The sequence below is a fragment of the Polypterus senegalus genome, chromosome 5, assembly GCF_016835505.1.
Source record: "Polypterus senegalus isolate Bchr_013 chromosome 5, ASM1683550v1, whole genome shotgun sequence".
In the NCBI taxonomy this organism is placed as follows: Eukaryota; Metazoa; Chordata; class Cladistia; order Polypteriformes; family Polypteridae; genus Polypterus; species Polypterus senegalus.
The window spans coordinates 163282926-163301472 of record NC_053158.1 but is presented as its reverse complement, the minus strand read 5'-3'; the positions used below and the strand labels follow the sequence as shown (position 1 = coordinate 163301472).

General features: G+C 36.6%; 1 protein-coding gene across 5 annotated transcripts in view; it reads right to left on the bottom strand.

Moving 5' to 3' along the window:
• pard3aa (par-3 family cell polarity regulator alpha, a) overlaps positions 1–18547 on the bottom strand; it is a 900153-nt gene that overhangs the window by 427253 nt on the left and 454353 nt on the right. For all 5 annotated transcript variants that reach the window (XM_039753567.1, XM_039753563.1, XM_039753564.1 and 2 more), the window contains 3 exons: positions 7627–7766; positions 4169–4297; positions 628–669 (listed from right to left, as the gene is read on the bottom strand). In XM_039753567.1, coding sequence (XP_039609501.1) covers positions 628–669; positions 4169–4297; positions 7627–7766 — 311 coding nt within the window. The remainder of the gene's footprint in view (positions 1–627; positions 670–4168; positions 4298–7626; positions 7767–18547) is intronic.

Sequence of the window (18547 nt, the reverse complement as noted above, 5' to 3'; positions counted from 1 at the left end):
ACTTGATATAATTTTGAAAATTTGTAGGTGTTGGGTTAAGTGGCCTATTCTCATGAAAACCGTTCCAAACCCTTAAGAATTGTTTGATTAACAGGTAAAAAAATAAATGACATGTGCTTGCTTTACATTTTCATCTATCTGTTTCATAAAATGCTGTCTTAATATTGAAGCAAACATTAATTATATCTGGAAAAAGATACAAAAAACAACTCAGAAAATAATTCATCAGCTTACTTTGAATCGTTGAGCTATAATGGAAAATTAATAATCAATTGAAAACAATATTTTATGGTCAAAATACATCAGAAAAAAATTGGAATTAGTCACAGTGTATACTTCAAAATTTAACACTGATGACTGAAGAGCTGGTAGACAGCGCAGCACTAAACGGACGCCCTTTTGCTACACTATTATTAAAATACTCTGAGCTGATTATGTTATTGCAAAATAAATACATAAATACAACACATTAGCAATAAGTGAAACTTAAACACTTGTAAACATACATAAAGAGGCCAAAAAATGTTTTCAGAGATAATAAAGTGTAAAAAGCAGGCAGATGTTTGATTTCAAAATCAAATTCTAATGCTTTTCTATTCTGCCTAAGCGGCAGAGTCAACATCTTACCGATGATTCTCTGGGGTTTTGCATCTGATCTGGTTCTGAAGTCTGAAAAAGATGAAATAGGACACTTTAGAGCTAAATGAACAAAGTCATCCATCTAACTGTCAGCAGAAATAAATATAATTTCCAGAATTACTTTAAAGACATTTGACCTCTTTCGAGCCATTTATTTCTTTTGACTAATTGCAATTTCTTCTAAATTAACATTTAGCACTTAGATAGAAATTATCAAGTAACACTGAAGACAAAACCAACTTGTTAAATTTATGGGAATTAATATTGACCAGTTACAACTGATAAGCCATAGACATTTAATATAATTAGCAAAACATATACAGCATTGTGAAGGCAGCCATTCTCAGTACAAGAAATTTAATCCCCTCTTTAATAATAATTGCATTTTCCATTTTTAGAAAAATGAATCCCTCATAAGCAGTGTGCATCAGACATGAATAGAAAAGATCTCCCTCCTCGGAATTTAGTTTATATGATTACCTGTAATTACACTAAGTAATATTCCTTGCACTATGCTGAAGGCTATGAATGTAATTTTTCTATAATTATTTTTTCATATTAAGTAAAGTGACAAAATAATATAGAATATCTAAATTATAATTTATTTTAAAAACTTGGAGTATAATTATAAGGGACACTATCTATGTACTTGTACACTTTATTATGGCCTAAAAAAAATGTAAAAAGATACACACAAAATGTACAACAGATATATGGTTTAGTATCTGTTTGCTCCATTTTTTAAAGAGACATCAAACAGATATCTAGACATTTTCTACCAGGATTCAGAAATCCACAGTACACAGTATAAGGTCTCTGAAGGGAACTGGCTCAAGTGTAACATAAAAAGAAAAAATAGCAATGGAAAGTGAATGACTGTAATTCTAGTTAATCAATCTAATAATTCTAATATTTACTATTCCTAGATACACCACGTGACACAGAAGAACCTCACATTATATTCATTCAATTTTATTGGACTAGTAGTAAAATATAAGAAAGAAGGAAAAGAATTAAAAAAAACTAAAATCAGCCTAGTTCATAGTCTCTTCTCATATGTTGTAAGAAGATGAGGGATACAATTGTCTTATACTCTCGCTCTGTCTTTCCTAATATGTAGATATCACATGACTAAATAGGGATGTGTGTGTGTGTGTGTTCAAAGCTATTTGGTGAAATATTTTCAGGCTGCATCGCACCCTTGTTCAAGTCTATTGAATTGTAGTCTAGAAACTGGCTGTACAGTCTGCCACTGCAGTAGCCTCACGTACTCCAAAAAATATTACTGTACACATTTACACCGCTGTGGTGGGCTGGCGCCCGGGCCGAGGTTTTTTTCCTGCCTTGCGCCCTGTGTTGGCTGTGTTGGCTACAGAAAACAGGCAAGAAGAACTGAGCTTTTTAAGATACACTTTTGTAAAATGTGTATTCATTTTGAATCTGTCAACCTTGTATTAAAGTGATACACGGAGATCGATTGAGATGGATGATGTATAATAATAAAATAAAATTGAGACTAAACTGTAACCAATTGAATATACACCCAAAATGTAGAAATCACTTGTAAGTCAATAAAACAGCTTCCCTTTCCCAAGTAAAGATTGTCATCCCTCATCTACAAACGCTGTAACTAAGTTTTTATTTGTGCAATTTTACCTAAGTGTGAATTCTTTGCTGTTTCGTTCCCTCTATTACATATGAAGTGCAAATACTGTACACGAGATATACAAATGCTTAAAAATACAAATGTGCAAGAATTCTTTCAAAAAATAAATTCCATAACAGTTCTTACTGCAGGAAAATGTATAAGTACATTTGTATGGAACTGTGACAAAATATAATAAACAAAAAGCAGAACATGAAATATGATTTAGGAAGACTTTTAGTCTCAAGATCTTTCAGAGCAGGTAAAAAGCAGATGAAACTTAAAAGAAATTTCACCTTCAATATAAAAAAAGCTCATCACACACTCCCAAACAATGTCTAAAGGATATGATATTTCTCCGATCTACACTTATTATTTAATACCTTCCTTCCCTTAGCTGCTAATTTTCTGAGTATAAAAGGGAAAATTTTATATTACTGTATATCAAAACAAATAATGCCTTCATCATCTTGAAGTCCAACATACTATAACAAATGAATGAGAAGCTTGTAAACTTCACAGTGAGTAACATACTCGATAATTTCAACCCAGTATCATTAAAACAACAATTAAGATATTATTGTAGACAATTGATTTTGCACACTCCTATCTGGAATTATACTTCTAGTCAGGACTGATTGAATTAGATCTTGATCTTAAACTCTGGAGCCTCATTAGAAGAAAAAAAAAAACCAAGCATTGCATTTGACATTTTTTAAAATTTTGAGGCCATACAGTATTTCTGTTAACCTTAAGTCAGAAGTCCCAAACTCAGCTCCAGGAAGGCATCAATAGCTGCAGCTTTTTGTTCCTCCCACTGACTTAATTAGTGCTGCTATTTGAGCAGACTTGTTTTGCCTTAAATTTTAATGAATTTACTTTGTAAGATCCAAAATCCTTAATTGTTTCTTTTTTCTTAACCAGCAGCTGAAGACTTTATTTTCCTCTTCTCCATTGGCAGGTGGCCAAATCTTGCCTTCTGATAACTATCTTTATACTTATCCAGTGACGCGAATTTCTGATTCACTCCATATTAATATAAAGATGTGGGTATATGTAGGCAAATTTTTTTTTAAGATTAACCTGTTCAGAAAAATGATGACTAATACTTGCTCTGACACACTATTTTTAGGCACTTTCATACTAAAATTATTCAGAAGAAGTGTGTCAAGAAAGGCTACTGGGGCTCCTTTATACTAAAGGCAACACACCTTTATAATGCATCACTTTGTCTGTGACTGCTAATTTATCTTTAGTCAAGTTAGAAATTTTTTGATTCTTTTAGTTTCTTTTCCTTTCCTTTTTGTCATTTTGGAGTGTATTGAGGGAGGGATTGTTGTTTATTATAATTTAATATTATTTATTTATTTATTGAGATTCTGTAAAAAGCCCAACTTCCCCCTAGGAACCAATAAATTGCTTTCTTCATCCATCTATCCAATCTACGGATCCATTTAAAGTACAAAATAGGACAACTGTTTATAATCATATCATGAAGCTTCCTAGTGAAAGATTTTTTTAACAGCCTTTCAAGAACTGCACCGGTAAAATCAAATGAAGCAACCTAATTCCTGCACTTTCATCAAAATGGCAGAACATCACCATATGATCGTGGCTGGAGGGCTTCTTGCCTGACTAGATACTGCAACTGCTGAATCATAAAATTAATTACAGGAAACACCATTTGTTTAAAGAACTTGTTGTGCCTTCTGTCTTCCCAGGTGTCTGACAAGTGATTAGTGCAATCTCCCAACAGCTTGATAGTAATTCGGATACGAAACCAAGTACCAAAGTAGTATAATATTGCAAAAAAGATATTCTGATCCAATATTATGAAAAATCAGTATAAACCTTAGAACAATTCTAACACAAGAATAAACTTACCAATTCCCGTGGTAAAAATGCTTCCTCCTGTCGAAGAATTATCAAATTGACAGTTCCTCCCATCTTTGTACCTCTTAATAGAGCAACAGCTTCCTCCTGTGTTTTACCATTCAGGTCAACACCATTTACCTTAATGTTAAGAAAAAGGATCAAGTTAACTAAAATATTACACACATCCATCATGAACATTAACATCAAAGTATAAAACAATAAAAAAATCAATCAGAGATAGCATTCTTTATGAAAATGTCATGCTTTTAGCAAGCAATTTCTCTGGGGACTAAATATTAATTTCTTACTCATAGATATCAAAAGAAAAAACTAAACTGTAAACACCATGACTTAACACTAAATAAATAATATATATAAATAAATGTTGTTGTTGTTGAAAAAGAACCACATTTTAGAAGAGATTCATTGTTGCAGGTTGCTGTAGACTACTACATCAGCCAAATGTGGAAAGCAGAAAACAACCTCACGGACAGATACATTAGGATATGTTGCAAACAAAGGTGTTTACTCATTGTGTTTAAGCACAAAACTGATGCCTAGACCTCTGAAATTCATGTCAGATTACAGGGAAAGGAAAGAAAACCTTGTCAGAGACATATAATGACAAAACAATATTTACGCAATAATTATATAATTAAATAATTGTTTTTTGTTTTTTCATTATGTTAGTGTTTATTAAACTAAATGCTTCTGATTTGCCATTAACACTAGAATCCCTGAAACCAACGAAAAACGTCATCGTCCAGGGTCACCTTAAATTCCTTCGCACCTCCTCATCAGCGTCTTTGTTTTGCAAATGTGTCGATCAGCACTGGCAGCAAGCAGCCTGCAATCCCATCCCCCATCTACACAGCTGCAGTCGGACAAAAGGTTCACCCAGCTCAAATCTGTTTATGTGGGTGTGAGGTAGATCTGGAATTGTATTGGGTAAATAATATATCTTTATTTGGAACACATGCATTTCATGTGTGTTCTGTGTCTACAACGATATGGGTAAATGTAGGATGACAGGAAATGCAAGACGAGAAATGCTGAACACGCAACTAAAACAGAAAATTTTTGCATGTTATAGTACTAATGACAAAATGTTGATATGAAGTATATGATGTGTGAAGACTGATGTCCAAATACTGTATCAAATAAACACTTTCACAAAAGGTACAAGTATAACAAAACAAGTGCACTTTTATTCAAGAATATAACCGATGAAAAAGAAATTTGGTTAGCACACAATACTAACATGTCCGCTTGGCTGGTGCAAGGTAAGAAGTGCTGTCTCATAATCAAAAGGTGTCGAGTTTGATTCTGGGTCCTTCCTGCATTTACCGTTTTGAGTAGTGAGCTGCTCTTATTGTTACTATTATAGAATAAAAACATACATTTGATTTGAGCCTGTACTATAGCCAGTGTAAATTTATGGCACTTATAAAGGTTAACTTTTTTTTTTTATTATTATTATTCATTTTTATTCTTTCAGTTGCATTCACACTCCCCAAAGATCTAGCAATGTTAGTTTTTCGAGTTGCATTTATGCTATAACGTGCAAAAAGTTTCAGTTTTAGTTATGTGTTCAAAATTTCTTGCTTCGCATTTTCTGTCATCCTACATTTATCCTGATCATTGTAGACACGGAACACACGAGAAATGTATGTATTCCAAATAATGATACAGTAATCACCCTATACAATTCCAAACATCTCAATGACAGATAAAGAGACTTCAGCATCTGAGTTGACTTCAGCTGCCTCCGTGGGGGGGATGAGTGAGCAGGCTGCCTGCTGCAGGTGCAGAGCGACACATTTGCAAAACAAAGACGCTGATGAGGAGGTGTAAGAGAATGTAAGGTGGCCAGGGATTACGATTTTTTCGTAGGCTTCAGGGATTCTAGTGTTAAAGCTATGTTGTAAAATTAATACAGAAAACAGAACTTGTAGGCACTGATACTTTAAAACGTTTAAGCAAAACAGTCAGCCAATGCAAAATACATTTAACACAACGTAGATACTAAGTCTGAGGTAGTAGAATACGGATGAAGACAGTAGGGGTTAACAGTACTCTACTTAAAGCATCTATACAAACAAAATATATTTTTTAATTGAATTAATACAAACATAGTAACATTCTGCTACATATCATAGGTAAGGGCTCTGTAGCTTTTCCTAAAAGTACTGTATTATGAGATTGGATGTTTAAACTACGTTTCAAAAATAAATCATATATCCCCCCCACCGGGGCGGCACGGTAGTACAGTGGTAGCACTGCCACCTCACAGTTAGGAGACCCGGGTTTGCTTCCCTGGTCCTCCCTGCGTGGAGTTTGCATGTTCTCCCCTTGTCTGCGTGGGTTTCCTCCGGGTGCTCTGGTTTCCTCCCATAGTCCAAAGAATGTAGGTTAGGTGTATTGGCAATTCTAAATTGTTCCTAGTGTGTGCTTGGTGTGTGGGTGTGTGTGTGTGTGTGTGTGTGTGTGTGTGTGCGCGCCCTGCAGTGGGTTGGTGCCCTGCCTGGGGTTTGTTTCCTGCCTTGCTGGGATTAGCTCCAGCAGACCCCCGTGACCCTTTAGTTAGGATATAGCGGGTTGGATAATGGATGGATGGATATCCCCCACCTTCATACTAATCTGGTAAAGTTGTTGATTTAAGTGACCATAACACATTTTTAATTTGATCAGAACTCATAATATGCTATGCTGCAGGCAGCTTGGTGAAGCGTACATCCCCGTCTCACAGAGATATTAGCACAAGTTTCAAGCAGAGCTCAAGTCTTTTGAAATGCTTAAAAATTATTTGCACAACTGTTTGCCAATTATGTCTACTATTGATGCATTATCAGGGTCTCACCCTACATCGAATTAATTTTCAGAACGTGTGTTGTGGCATTCTTGTTTACACACTTTTAATTCACATTTGCTCCTAGGTTTTGATATACCAGCTGCCGATGATCAGGTTTCTCACCTTCAATAATGAAATGTGTTATGCCAGAGGAAGTGTAATGTTCTGCATGGCAGATACCAGATAAGTGGCAGCATTACAATGCTCAAGAACCATAAGGCAGAATATAGCAGGATTCAACTGCTCTATCGGGAGCAATCCAGCCTACACCTGCACTAAATAACTAAATGAATTACAAAAACAGCAGTCTATGATAGACAGCTGCTGAATTTCAAGATGGAATATTCAGAAGTATAATTTGTGCTTAAGTAATGATAAGATTTAAAACCAAGTAGAGACAGATGGATATTTGTACAAAAGAGAAGAAACAATAGATAATCTGCAGATTTAGTAAGTGAAAAATGTACTTATGAAGTGGAATGCCACATTCTGAAGGGTCCCCTTTACCGAAAATGCTTCTTTGTGGTAGGAATTTGTGTTCAGTATGGTGAGAATAACTTCAGGTTATTATCAAAAACCTTCAATGAATATTATAATATTAATACTCTGTTTTTACCTCTAAAAGCCTGTCCCCTGCTTTCAGTCGACCATCTTGAATTGCAGCTCCTCTGGGAAGAATATTTTTTACAAAAATTGGTGCAGACCCACCAACTGGAACATCACGAGATGTGATACTGAAACCCAATCCCTCTGGACCTGAAATAAAAAATGGCAATACCAGGAATTAATTTTTATTCTTTTGCACAATTAATGATAATACAGTAGAGTAACAATTTTTCTGCAAGAACTCCTTCTGTATGACATTACACAAGAGCACAATGGAGGAACAAAGGCACCAGTCTCAGGAGCACTGTGCTTAAAGGTGCAACCTTTAACCCAAGGCTAGGTATCTCAATGTGCAAATTTTTTTTACTCCTTCACTTATCAAGGCATTGTGGCTTGCACCATTACAATTTTATAGAATGTGGACTTCAGTTTATTTATTGGCTTCCTGTGTGTTCTTTGTATGAATTTACCACAGTTTCCTCCTTTCTCCAAAGGATTTTACACTTTCCTTGTTTGACTGCGTATGTACCCAGCTATTAACAAAACAGAAACAAAAATGCATATAATCCCTCATTTTCTGTCTAATATATACAGAATGAGCACTTGCACTACTCATTATGTCAGACAGAATGGCAATTTGTTATAATGTAGATCTATTTGAAATTGAATCTTAGGCTGCAGTGAATGATTGGCTTGTGCAGGTTTAAACAGCCATCTAAATCTAAGGACATTATATCAGGGATGTGAGCATTAACCCTGCAAGTAACGGGCTTAAAGTTCAAACAATGACCTTTCCAAAGGAACAAATTAATATCAATTTCTAGTTTGAAAACCCAGACAAACACTCACTAATGGCTGAAATACATTCCTGACCTTATCTGATGACCAACTCTGCAGCTCCAACAAAGAATGAGATTTTTGGAAATGCCAAAGATCACTAAAATAGAAAGGAAGGAGAGCACCTTTTTGATAAGAGGATACATTTATGCAGCCAACATATCACTGTCAGGGGCCTTTAGAAAAAACAAGATGCCTGTTCACATTTGGGCGATGGGTGTGGGAATTATAATTGATTAAATAGATAATCTGAATGGAAAAAAATATTAAAACAAATTATCATTTTCTGTGAAAAAACACTGGTCTATTTAGCACTAACTAGTCAAATTAGGGATGTGGGCATTAATTCACATTACCAATATAACTAGAGCAGACACTGTATATACAGTTAAATAGAGCTGTCAGTCATTTAAATGATTTCTGGACAAGACACAAAGAAAGTTCATCCAAATTAATGAATATTTACATGTTATTGTTTCAAATCAACAGAAATTTCTTTCTTGAAGAAATACCTATAACTTACCTACAAACTTATCTTTAATGAGGAATCTTCTAAACAACCTGTGTATGCATCACTAGATTACATTTAAGCAAGATTCTACTTACTTTCACAGCGAAAGTACTTGGAGACATTGTTTAATAATTATTTGATTAAAATGATACATATACAACCCCAAAAATAGTTTGTAAACACAGAATGCAATGACTTGCACAACTTATAAACCCATATTTTATTCACAATAGAACATAGAAACATATCAAATGTTGAAATTAAGACAGTTTAGTATTTCAAAATGAGCTCATTTTGAATTGAATATGTCTCAAAAAAGTTGGGACGGGGGCAACAAAAGGCTGAAAAAGTAAATGGTACTAAACAGAAACAGCTGGAAGAACACTTTGCAACTAATTAGGTTGACGGTCAACAGGTCAGTAACATGATTGGATATAAAAAGAGCATCTTAGAGAGGCAGAGTTTCTCCGAAGAAAAGAGGTTTACAAATCTGAAAAATATGCATCTAAAAATTTTGGAACAATTTCAGAATAATGTTCCTCAGCATAAAATTGTGAAGACTTTGAATATCTCATCATCTACAGTATGTAATATCATCAAAAAATTCAGAATCTGGAGAAATCTCTGTGCGCAAAGAACAATGCCAAAAATGTATTCTTCGGGCCCTCATGCAGCTTTGCATTAAAAACAGGCATGATTTTGTCATCAAAATCACTACAAGGGCTCAGGAATACTTCCAGAAATCAATGTCTGTGAACATCCGTGCTATCCACAAACGCAGGTTAAAGGTCTGTCATGCAAAGAAGAAGCCATATGTGAACATGATCCAGAAATGCTGCTGTCTTCTCTGGGCCAAAGCTCATGTAAAATGGGCTGAGGAAAAATGGATAACTGTTCTGCAGTCAAATGAATCAAAATTTGACATTCTTTTTGGAAAACATGGATACCACATCCTTAAAACTAAAAAGCAGAGGGGCTAACCGGCTTGTTATCAGCACTCAGTTGAAAAGCGTGCATCTCTGATGGTATGGGGGTGCTTTAGTGTCTATGGAATTGGCAGCTTGCACATCTGGAAGGGCACCGTCAATGCTGAAAGGTATATACAGGTATATCACAAATATTGCATCTATTACAAAAGCATGGCTTCAAAGTAGAAGAGTCCGAGTACTGAACTGGCTTGCCTACAGTTCAGCCCTTTCACCATTTGAAAATATTTGGCGCATCAGGAAATGAAAAATATGACAAAGGAGGCCCAGTGAGAAGTTAGAACCCTATATAGGACAAGAATGGACAACATTCCACTCCCAAAAGTCTGGCAACGGGTGTCCACAATTCCCAGATGTTTACGGACTGTTGTTAAAAGAAGAAGGGGTGTTAAACATGGTTCTGTTTTTTGAGACGTGTTGCTGCCATTAAATTCAAAATGACTTTATTATTTTCTTAAAATGGAACATTTCCTCAGTTTAAACATTTGATTATTTTTCTTTGTTCTGTTGTGACAAAATATGAGTTTATGAAATTTGCAAATCACTGCATTTTATTTTTATTTACATTTTACACAGCATCCCAATTCTTTTGGAATTGGGGTTGTGTATGTATATAATCAAATTAGGCAAAAAGAGAGTAGCTGATAAAAATCCAACCACGTTTTACATCTGTGTGTGGGTCATTTGTGTCACTTTGACAATTATAGCATCCCCTTATCTTGCCTCCAACTAAATTGTACCAACCACATGCTTCATTAGATTAACATGCTGAAATTTCATTTCCAATAAAACAAAGCCATTGCAAAATATGTGAAAAAGAATGAAATTTCTTCTGATTTGTCAACTGCAAATTCAAGCTGCATGTCTTCTGTTCTATCACATCCTGCTGGTTTCAGTTCTGAGGACTGGGAAGGCTGCTGATCAACACTGAAATCATTGTTGTATATTTATATCAAAAATGCCTTACAAGGGAGAGAGTAACTGTAAGACCATCAAAAACAAAGTATCTTTATAAACTGAGAATTTATTAACAAAAATTAGAAAGAAAACCAAACAAAACTAGAATAGCTGGGCAAAAAATTTTCAAAAATGGTTTGCCAAAAAGGCAACTCAAAGCAAACAAATCCCAATATGAAATCCACAAGCAAAATTCAATAATATAAGTGAAAAATCTGGAACCAAAAAATATATAAAGAAAACAATACTCAATCAACTCTTAATGATCCACTGCTTGGACCCTCTTGCTGACCACAATTTAAAGGTAGTGGGAGGACCCCCGAGAAGTGATGTGAGGGTGGCCCCACTTCCTTGAGTTCCACCCACAAAACACAAGGAATGGCAGAACATTTAAAAACTTCGGACACAAAAAACATATAATATGCACACCCAATGGAAATTATATAAACACATAAAAAACAAAGAATAATATAACAGAAAACACAGGGAACCATAACTCTAACAAAATGTACATACTGAATCAAACTAACAGAATTGCAGCTGTCTCCCTGATGCAAATATAGTTTCATTTTTTTTCCAATAGCACTCCTTTCTACATTTGCCTGACGACTATGGTAAATGCTGGTACAGTCGAAACTGCAGGCTAAATCTGTGTGGCTGTTTAGCTGAAAAGACCCCTGCCATCTTAAAAATCTATATATATAATTCACTAAGGCAAGACAACCATGGAAAACACGCCGGAAGGGGCGTCGATTCACTAAGCCGCCGACAAGTGAGACACCTATGGCGCACGCAGGAAGGAGCCACGCCCACCAACTCCAAGACCATTGGATACGACGATAACTCACAGAGCCACGCCCACCAACTCGGACGCGACGACACAGAAAAACCACGTCATTTATATTCGTCTGTCGTAGAGGTCACATGCAGCTCCGACCCACGCTGACTGTTAATAGAGGCATGTTTCTCGGAGGTGAATCGCCATATGCGTGTGTAAAACTGTTTGCGAGGGGTATCCCATGGGATCCTTAAAACGTTCCTTTACAACTGAGGTTAAAACACAATGAAGTGAGCAGTCTTTAAACAACAAGTTTTCGGTTACAATGCACAACCGCGTGCACTTTAGCAAACTGTTTTACACGCTACATACAGCAATTCGCATCCGCGACAAACATGCATCTTCTTAGATACTCCTGCACTTTGTACACCCCCCCCCTCCCACCGTGGTCGGGTGTCTTGGTGGATTATATATAGAAAGGCAGCCAAAACCGCACAGAGCAATGAAAAGTCTATAGTGAGTCACAGGTGCATCTGGACTGTACAAAGACTCGAGTGACGAGTTGGAGGTGGGCACATGAGCAGGCAGTGTATACTGAACGAGAAACCAGCAGACTAGCATGACGGAAGGAGCAGAGTGGATGTCCTTCTCCTCTCCTCCCGTTCTACCCTGAGCGCCGCATGGACGATTGTGTGTTGGTTCGTTCCGTGCATTTGGTTAAAACCCAATGAAGGAAGCAGTCTTTAAAAACAATTAAGCCCTGTGCCTCTGTTTCATTACCGTCTCACCTGCTTCACCAATGCAGGCCCAGGAACAGGCGATCCGGCGGCGTCATTCCCATGACCCGCCGGGCAGCCAACCGGGTAACCAAAGTCTTTGGGTTCATGGAGGAGCATGGAAACCTTAAAGGAATTGACGGAAGTGCACCACCAGGTGTGGAGTCTTTCGCTTCATTTGACTCAACGCAGGAAACCTCACCCGGACACGGACAGGATTGACAGATTGATAGCTCTTTCTCGATTCTGTGGGTGGTGGTGCATGGCAGTTCTTAGTTGGTGGAGCGATTTGACTGGTTATTTCCGAAAACGAACGAGACTCCCGCCTGCTAAATAGTTACACGACCCAACAGCGGTGGGCGTCCAAATTCTTAGAGGGACAAGTGGCTTTCAGCCACGTGAGATTGAGCATTAACAGGTCTGTGATGCACTTGTATGTCCGGTACTGCACACGCGCTAAACTGAATGGATCAACATGTGTCTACCCGGCGCGGGGAGGCCGTGGCTTCCAATTGTTCCCCACGAACGAGAAATTCCCAGTACGTGCGGGTCATACGCTCGGAACTGATTACGTCCCTGCCCTTTGTAAAGACCCCCATGGTCGGGTGACTTGGTGGATTATATATAAAAGAAAAGTAGCCGGAACCGCAAAGAACAATGAAAAATCAACGTGGAAACCGACTGAGGCGGTGTTTGGAAAATTAACAGTCAACGTGACTCACAGGTGCGTGTGAACTGTACACAGACGAAAGCGACTCAGGTATGGAGTTGGGGGCGGGCACATAAGCGGGCAGTGCGTACTGAACGAGCGCCATTCAGCCCCGTCCTTCGCTTTGGAAGGAGAAAGCGTGACGGCGCTCCTCTGGTTTTCAGTCACGGACAATTGTATGTTGGTTCGTAGCGTGCATTGTTGCAATGTTACTTTTCTTGGTGGTTTATTAAATTACGGATTTTTCAAATGTTTATTTTTTCCTCTGTGCTTAAAAATCATTTAAAAAGCGGCCTGATTATGCGGTGTATGCTACGCTGTGGGTTGGCTAGTAAATAAATAAATAATAAATGCAACATTTTAAGACTAACTAATGGTATACAATTTTATATAAATTTAACTGCCATCCATTTGTAACTTCAGTGTGGATATTACCTTTGCATCCAAGTATTCTTAAACAACTACTACAGAAAGGAAAAACAAATAACAACAAATTTCAAGACATTACTTGAAAAAATACATTCTACACTCTATTTGCACAAATACAAAGACTTCTAGGGCTGTCGCTCTTTGTGTGTACAGAAGGATGACATGACTTTGTTACCTAATAAATGAATGCTCCACCGTTCCTCCTATAAATAAATGCACATCAGTAATTTTAATGATACTTATAAATCAGAATTAAAGAGGAAAGGAATTATGAAGAAATGACAAAGTAAACCTGTTGATAAAATATATTTCAGAACGCATACAACTCTCAACATCTACAAAAGAACAGAAAAAGACAAATGCAGTGGAAAAATACAGCATGCTGATGTGGATGCTTTATTTAGGCTGTGAAGATCAGAAAAACAGGCAAGTTTTTTTCAGTTTTTCATCTGCATAGGCTCACTAGTGAGAACATAAATTATGAGAACATTCTCAAAGATACAGGAAGACAAAACAAAAAAAAAAACATAATGAATGATGTTCAAAGTAAAGTAGCCACATACTGTACATCCATGCACTGGAAGTCTTTGCCTCCTTAATTAACTGATCAAAGCTAATAATTGCTGCTGCTGCTTATTAATGTTATGGGCACTTACCATTAACATTTCTGTAACCAAGTTATGAGGGCATATACTTTACTAAGCACTGCTATAATATTGGTAATGCTCAAGATAAGGCTGCATTTCCAAAATACATTATTTTAAGAGACATATAAGAAAAATGCAGAGTATGTCTTTCGGGATATCACCTTAGCCTTCATCTCCTGCAATGGTTTATGAACATCCATTTTCTGAAGTGACTAGCATCATCAATATCAGTGAAAAACTGTCCATCTGAGTCAAAGTAAGTAAGTAAGTAAGTAAACAGCTGATAGTAATACAGCACTCAGGAAAATGTGCTTGTAGTGCCTTTCCTGTATTGTGGCTTCTGGAAGGTGACCTTACTAATGATTTAATTTATAAAGAATACAGATATGCCATAATTTATGAAAAACAATTACCAAGATTTTTTAAACAATTCTATAAAGTGCCGAGCTCTATTGTAGTGCAGGTATGATTAAGAAATGATCTTCCCCTCCATTTAGGGCAGGTTGCACTCATTCTAAAAGTAACCACACATTCATAGTAAACTACTGTATAACTGTTATTTGAGGCATGGCACTAAAACACACAAGAAAAATATAAAAAAAAACCTAAAACACCAGTGTGTTACACTGGGAGTGCAAAAAAGTGATCAGGGCCTGCAATCATAATTAACATCATTCTGGACCAAAATCTTGAAATGCCTATCAGACAGCCTTGGTGTCACACTCCCTCCTAACCCATTGTAATGGAAGGATTTTTCTCTGTAAAAAGCAAAGGTGAAATAAAGAGAGGAAGGGGGAATCAGGAGAGCAGATGGGCGTTGGTCGCTTCAACGCAGAATCAGCTACAGAGACTAATGTTTTGGGAAAAACAGCCGGGAATGTTCTAAAGATACAGCCAAGGCTATGTCAGGAGTTGTTTTTCACTTCGAGAGGCTTTTTTCACATGTAAGCATATTACTGTGTCTTCTGGTATCAGGCACTAGTCTCAAGGCCGAGTAGAAGAAAAATAGCGCCGTGTCCCGTGGAAGGAGGGGGTATGCTGAAACTGATCACTTCTGCATACACTGCTTCCACGCAGGCCGCTTTTGGGCAAGGACACCTAATTAGTATATAAGGGAAGGTTCCGCCCTCAGTTTCTTTGGACGCTCAACCGTGGGGTAAGGCGCACACAGCCCGGTATCTGATAAAAGGCACACGGGGTTGATCCTCTGACGAGACTGACATGCGGGCTCCCTCAGTCTACTGGTCTAGGATGATGGCTCTCGGTCTTTTGATGTATGTTACTGTATGTATGTTATTGTAAGTATAAGTTTGTCTCTTTAAGCATATATATTTATTTCTATAACCTATTGTTACAGCATTATACTATTCATATGTATTTATATGTTATAATTGAATAAGTAAATTTTATTGAAGTATCGGACCTCTTCTCTCTGATTTTTGCCCACTTATTCTAAAGAACCCCTTGAACCATTTTCCCAAATCAAAACACTCATTAACAGCTGTGTTTGGTGTTCTCCCAGATGGGCTTAAAGTGGAGGAGGACAAACAAACTGTGATTGCTTTTACTACACTACACTATAGGCACGGAAACTTAACTTGCTCAACTGGAAGAATCCTAACTCTCCTCTTTTAAGTCAGTGGGTAACTGATGTTTTATACTATTTGAAATGGGAAAAAAACAAATTGTCACTTAGAGGATCTGTGCAGAACTTTTTCAAAACCTGGCAGGATCTAATCAATAACATTTTAGATTAAGCTCTTAAAGCACTGAGGAAGCAGATTCTCTTCCCATTTCTTTATCTTCTCCATTTATCTTTATCCGCTTATTAAACTCATCGATTTACTTATTTTTACTAGATTTAAGTTTTACTCTGTTGGCCATGCTCTCTTTCTCAGGGGTGGGGGTTGATTTGTTTTCAATCCTATTTTTTGTAAAAATTGATCTATTTGTATGGAATGATTACAATAAAATCAATAAAATTAAAAAAAAAGCGAACAGGACAAAAGAATGTCAAAAGGAGCACTTTAATGAAAGGGTGCAGTGACAAACATGCTAAAGGGTCACAGTACTGTGCCATTTATAGTACCTTGAAAATATCTGCAGAACAAAACATATGATGTGTAGAGAAACACCATACAATACACACAAAGAAACAATGAATATAACGTACATCCAAGTCATGTCACTAATGAAGAAAGTCAAAATTCTAATTTCAAATTTTACCTCTTTGAAAGTCAGGCATACATGAATGTCAGGCATACATAGCAGAAACCCATGAGATAAATGTGAGGCATGAACATACCTTAATTACATAAGTGGAAAATAAACATGCTTCACATAGTGTCATGAATAAATAATTATTAATACTAATAGATTACTAATTAATAATAAGTTACTAATAAATAATATATTTTAACTTGGAAGCTTCAATTACATTAGCCATTTAATGCATGGAAACCATGCTGAAAAAAGTGAAATTACGCCACCATTCAGAAACTAGCAAAAATTTAATTTATTATACTACAACTCTGTGACATAATTATACCAAAACAAATAAACCAAAACCTTATACATTCTTTAAAGTAAATAAATATAAATTGAATTGCTATTCAAATTAACTAACTAAAGAATCTCATTATCTCATTATAGGAATTTCTCTCAAATGGTTTCAAATTAAAGTCATTAGAAGACCATCTCTCTAATGGCTCTGCATTAACTAATTGCACACTGTAAGCTGTGCACCATGCTGAAGATGATGGTTAAGGCGTATCAATGATGGTAGTGATTATGTATATTTTTCCATTATGAAAATACACCAATGACAAAACAGCAAAGCTATTACTTTCAGCAATAAATATATACCTATAAAACTATATTTACAGTAAAATACTGTATATTGAGATTCCATGTGATCTTTCCTTAAAAAAAAAAAAAAAAACTCACTGCCAATCCAAAGTTTCTTTCATTAAGGTGGATGCCTGCATTGTATGAATCACGTATGGTGTCAACTTCTTCTCTATGCTATCTGTATCTTAAACTACAGTTATGGCAGACTGGTGGCTCTGAGGTTAAGGATCTGTGCTGGTATCCCAAAGGTTGCCGATTCGAATCCCCGTCATTGCCAAAAGAGATCCTACTCTGCTGGGCCCTTGAGCAAGGCCCTTAACCTTCAATTGCTCCAGGGGTGCTGTATAATGGCTGACCCTGCACTCTGACCCCAAAGGGTATGTGAAAACTAACAAATTCCTAATACGAGAAATTGTATAAGGCAAAATAAAGAGCAAAAAAACAAAAAGATCAAGGAAGCCAAACTATTCCAAAACCTAAGGTTTTATGGCAAAATAAAACAAAAAAGCACAATTTTTTTTACAGGTACTCCAGTTCTCCTGCAGACTCTCCAATACTTGACAACTTTTCCTAAAACACACTCTCACCACAGTTCTGGCCATTTATTTTCCTTTTTTTTCAGTGTTTGTCAATACCAATCCTATTAGCTCCAAGGTCCACCTATTCTAATGAGGAGGTGATTTCATGTCACCTTTGGCAGTCTCTCATCCAGTTCTGCCCAGAATTACAAATCTGGTCCAGGAACAGTCAGTCATTAGGAACCACATCTAGTGGATCCTTGCATCTTTGAAGCCAGAGTTCTGCAGCTAGCCTAAATGCAGCCTCACTGGCTTTTCCGCTACCTGGCAAATTATTACACACTTCATTGGTGAGGAACTTGTGTAGTTCTTGCTAGGGTCATTATAAGAATATCTAAGATTTCTAATGAGAGACTTCATCAAAACACTGTTTTTACACAGAACAAACATACCTCTTAAGGGATTATTTGTCTTATACTTTAGTTTAATACACAGAAAAATATTTTTTTGCAGAACAATAGTGAAAAAGGCACTCCACTCTGCACACATGTGTATACCCATGCACATCTACTGACGAGCATTAGGGAAACTGACAAAAAATTCTTCTGCATCAGATTCATTTGGCAAATTAATCTTTCTACTGTAAATACTTTGTTCAACATGTGAAGATCACTGTATCATACTGCACTTAAGGATCCTTTTAAGATACCCTTCCCATTGTTAGATGCCAGGCAAGTACAACCTTTGAGCATTTCACACATATGGAAATTGAAACATTTTAGGGAATATCTGGTCAGACACTCCACTGTGCTGGAAGAAGACATCTTTTTCAGTTTGATTGGAAACCTGTACTCAGTGATCTAAAAATGGATTTGGACAAAATAGGAGTGCATTTGTAAGAACATAAGAGAGTTTACAAACAGCAGGGGAGTA